The sequence below is a fragment of the Rhinopithecus bieti genome, unplaced genomic scaffold, assembly GCF_001698545.2.
Source record: "Rhinopithecus bieti isolate Rb0 unplaced genomic scaffold, ASM169854v2 scaffold_35077, whole genome shotgun sequence".
In the NCBI taxonomy this organism is placed as follows: domain Eukaryota; kingdom Metazoa; phylum Chordata; class Mammalia; order Primates; family Cercopithecidae; genus Rhinopithecus; species Rhinopithecus bieti.
This window is the reverse complement of record NW_016814799.1, coordinates 1-4,409: the sequence shown is the minus strand read 5'-3', so window position 1 is coordinate 4,409 and position 4,409 is coordinate 1. Positions and strand designations below refer to the sequence as shown.

At 47.5% G+C, this 4,409-nt stretch overlaps 1 protein-coding gene across 1 annotated transcript in view; it reads right to left on the bottom strand.

Annotated features, from left to right (window-relative positions):
* The window catches only part of COL25A1 (collagen type XXV alpha 1 chain), a 200,755-nt gene extending 197,700 nt beyond the window's left edge, over positions 1-3,055 (bottom strand). The window contains exon 1 of the mRNA XM_017852381.1: positions 2,630-3,055. Within this exon, the coding sequence (XP_017707870.1) occupies positions 2,630-3,055 (426 nt within the window). The remainder of the gene's footprint in view (positions 1-2,629) is intronic.
* Positions 3,056-4,409: the final 1,354 nt, after the last annotated feature.

Below are 4,409 nucleotides of genomic sequence, written 5' to 3'. Positions count from 1 at the left end.
TAAGAAACTCAAAACCGCTCAACTACATGGAAACTGAACAACCTGCTCCTGAATGACTACTGGGTACATAATGAAATGAAGGCAGAAATAAAGATGTTCTTTGAAACCAATGAGAACAAAGATACAACATACCAGAGTCTCTGGGACACATTTAAAGTAGTGTGTAGAGGGAAATTTATAGCACTAAATGCCCACAAGAGAAAGCTGGAAAGATCTAAAATCGACACTCTAACATCACAATTAAAAGAACTAGAGAAGCAAGAGCAAACACATTCAAAAGCTAACAGAAGGCAAGAAATAACTAAGATCAGAGCAGAACTGAAGGAGATAGAGACACAAAAAACTCTCCAAAAAACCAATGAATCCAGGAGCTGGTTGTTTGAAAAGATCAACAAAATTTATAGACCACTAGCAAGACTAACAAAGAAGAAAAGAGAGAAGAATCAAATAGAGGCAATAAAAAATGATAAAGGGGATATCACCACTCATCCCACAGAAATACAAACTACCATCTTCTGTACCATAGATTTCTTAAACTTATTCATCCTAGCTGGAATTTTGTATCCTTTGAGCAACATCATCCCACACTCCCACCCCAAACCCTGTCATCTCCTGATAACTGCCATTCTACCCTCTGCTTCTGTGAGATCAACCTTTTTAGATTCCACATACGCATGAGAACATGAGGTATTTATCTTTCTGTGTTTGGCTTATTTCACTTAGCATAATGTCTCTCAGGTTCATCCACGTTGTTGCAAATGACAGGATTTCCTTCTCTTTTTAAGGCTGAATAGTATTCCATTGTGTATACACACCACATTCTCTTTATCCATTCATCCTCAATGGGCTAGGGCATTTCCAATTATAAAAAGCTAATAGTTTTCTCTTTCCCTCAACTTCCTTTTCCTAAAGCACCCATATATACCATTCACAGCTCAATAATATTTGTTGAACTTCCAACATGTGCAAGAAAATAAATTAGGTAAGCCGGGTGCAGTGGCTCATGCCTGTAATTCCAGCACTTTGGGAGGCTGAGGATGGTGGATCACCTGAGGTCAGGAGTTTGAGACTAGCCTGGCCAACATGATGAAATTCCATCTCTACTAAAAATATAAAAATTAGCTGGGTGTGGTGGTAGGTGCCTGTAATCCCAGCTACTCGAGAAGCTGAGGCAGGAGAACTGCTTGAACCCAGGAGACGGAGGTTGCAGTAAGGCGAGAGATCACGCCATTGCACTCTAGCCTGGGCAATATGAGTGAAACTCCATCTCGGGAAAAAAAAAGAAAAGAAATTAGGTGTTGTGTGGGATACTAACAGTGAAAGAAAGCATAGATTCTGCCCTTGAAGATCAGAAAATCTATCAAGAAAGAGAGAAAAGAGGCAGAGGGGAGCTCGCTTCCAAGATGGCCAAATAGGAGCAGCTCCAATCTGCAGCTCCCAGCAAGATTGACACAGAGCACAGGTGAATGATTTCTGCATTTCCAACTGAGGTACCTGGTTCATCTCACTGGGCCAGATTGGACAGTGGGTGCAGCCCACGGAGGGTGAGCTGAAGCAGGGAGGGGCATTGCCTCACCCGGGAAGTCCAAGGGATCAGGGGATTTCCCTTTCCTAGCCAAAGGAAGCCATGACAGACCATACCTGGAGAAATGGTACATTCCTGACCAAATACTGTGCTTTTCCCACAGTCTTAATAACCAGCAAAACAGAAGATACTCTCCCGTGCCTGGCGCAGTGGGTCCCACGCCCATGGAGCCTTGCTCACTGCTAGTGCAGAAGTCTGACATCGACCTGCGAGGCTGCAGCTTGATGGGGGCAGGGGAATCCACCATTGCTGAGGCTTGAGTAGCTCGCAGTGTAAACAAAGTGGCTGGGAAGCACCAACTGGGCAGAGCCCACCACAGCTCAGCAACACCTACTGCTTCCATAGATTCCATCTCTGTGGGCAGGGCATAGTAGAACAAAAGGCAGCCAATAGCTTCCACAGACTTAAACTTCCCTGTCTGACAGCTCTGAAGAGAGCAGTGGTTCTCTCAGAATGACGTTTGAGCTCCGAGAAGGGACAGACTGCTGCCTCAAGTGGGTCCCTGACCCCTATGTAGCCTGACTGGGCAATATCTCCCAGTAGTGGCTAACAGACACCTAATACAGGTGGGTGCCCCTCTGGGATGAAGCTTCCAGAGGAAGGATCAGGCAGCAATATTTGCTGTTTTGCACCTCTGCTGGTGATACCCAGGCAAACAGGGTATGTAGTATACGTCAAGAAAACTTCAACAGACCTGCAGCTGAGGGGTCTGTTAGAAGAAAAACTAACGAACAGAAAGGAATAGCATCAACATCAACAAAAAGGACATCCACACCAAAACCTCATCTCTAGGTCACCAATGTCAAAGACCAAAGGTAGATAAAACCACAAAGATGGGAAGAAACCAGACCACAAAAGCTGAAAATTCCAAAAAACAGAGCACCTCTTCTCCTCCAAAGGATCACAACTCCTTACCAGCAAGGGAACAAAACTGGATGGAAAATGAGTTTGACGAGTTACCAGAAGTAGGCTTCATAAGGTCGGTAATAACAAACTTCTCCGAGCTAAAGAAGTGAGAGGTGACAATGTGCTAGCAGCCCTCACTCTCAGCGCCTCCTCGGCCTCATCATCCACTCTGGTGGAGCTTGAGGAGCCCTTCAGCCTGCCGTGGCACCATGGGAGCCCCTCTCTGGGCTGGCTGAAGCCGGAGCCACCTCCCTCTGCTTGTGGGGAGGTGTGGAGGGAGAGGCACGGCAGGAACCAGGGCTGCGCAGGGCACTTGCAGGCCAGTGCCAGTTCCGGCGGGCGAGGGTGCAGGTGCAGACACGGGCTCGGGAGCCCGCACATGGAGCGGCCAGCCTTACCACCAGCCCAGGGCCGTGAGGAGCTTAGCACCAGGGCCAGCAGCTGGCAGCTGCGGAGGTTGCACTGGGTACCCCAGCAGTGTCGGCCCATGGGCACCGCATTCAAATTCTTGCTGGGCCTTAGCTGCCTCCGGCAGGGCAGGGCTTGGGACCTGCAGCCCGCCATGTCTGAGCTCCTCCCCCTGCGGTGGGCTCCCAAGGGGCAGCCTGAGCCTCCCTTACCGGTGCCACACCCTGCTCAGTGGCCTGGCCCTCTGGACAGCCCAAGGTCTGAGGAGTGCAGGCTCAGCTGGGGAATGGCAGGCAGCTCCATCTGCAGCCCTAGTGCAGGATCCACTGGGTGAAGCCAGCTGGGCTCCTGAACTGGATGGAGACTTGAAGAACTTTTATATCTAGCCGGAGGATCGTATGTGCACCAATCAGCACTCTGTATCTAGCTAACCTAGTGGGGACTTGGAGAACTTTTCCATCTAGCACTCTGTGTCTAGCTCAAGGATTGTAAACGCACCAATCAGCACTCTGTGTCTAGCTCAGGGTTTGTAAATACACCAATCAGTACTGTGTCTAGCTCAAGGTTTGTAAATACACCAATTGGTACTCTGTATCTAGCTAACTAGCACTCTGTGACTCTGTGCCTAGCTCGAGGATTGTAAACGCACCAATCAGCACTCTGTCAAATAGACCAATCCGCTCTCTTTAAAATAGACCAATCAGCTCTCTGTAAAATGGACCTATCAGCAGGATGTGGGTGGGGCCAGATAAGGGAATAAAAGCAGGCTGCCTGAACTAGTAGTGGCAACCCGCTCGAGTCCCCTACACACTGTGGAAGCTTTGTTCTTTCACTCTATGCAATAAATCTTGCTGCTGCTCTCTCTTTGGGTCCACGCTGCCTTTATGAGTTGTAACACTCATTGCAAAGGCCTGCAGCTTTACTCCTGAAGCCAGCAAGACCACGAACCCACCAGAAGGAAGAAGCTCCAGACACATCTGAACGTCTGAAGGAACAAACTCTGGACACACCATCTTTAAGAACTGTAACACTCACCACGAGGGTCCGTGGCTTCATTCTTGAAGTCAGTGAGAGCAAGAACCCACCAATTCTGGACACAGAAGCATATTCTAACTCACCACAAGGAAGCTAAAAACCTTGAAAAAAGTTAGATGAATGGCTAACTAGAATAACCAGTGTAAAGAAGAGCTTAAATGACCTGTTGGAGCTGAAAACTACGGCACAAGAAATTCGTGATGCATGCACAAGCTTCAACAGCCGATTCAATCAATTGGAAGAAAGGATATCAGTGATTGAAGATCAAATTAATGAAATAAAGGGAGAAGACAAGATTAGAGAAAAAAGAGTGAAAAGAAACGAACAAAGCCTCCAAGAAATATGGGACTATGTGAAAAGACAAAATAAATATGTGTTTGATTGGTGTACCAGAAAGTGGGGGGAGAATGGAACCAAGTTAGAAAACACATTCAGGATATTATCCAGGAGACCTTCCCCAACCTAGCAAGACAGG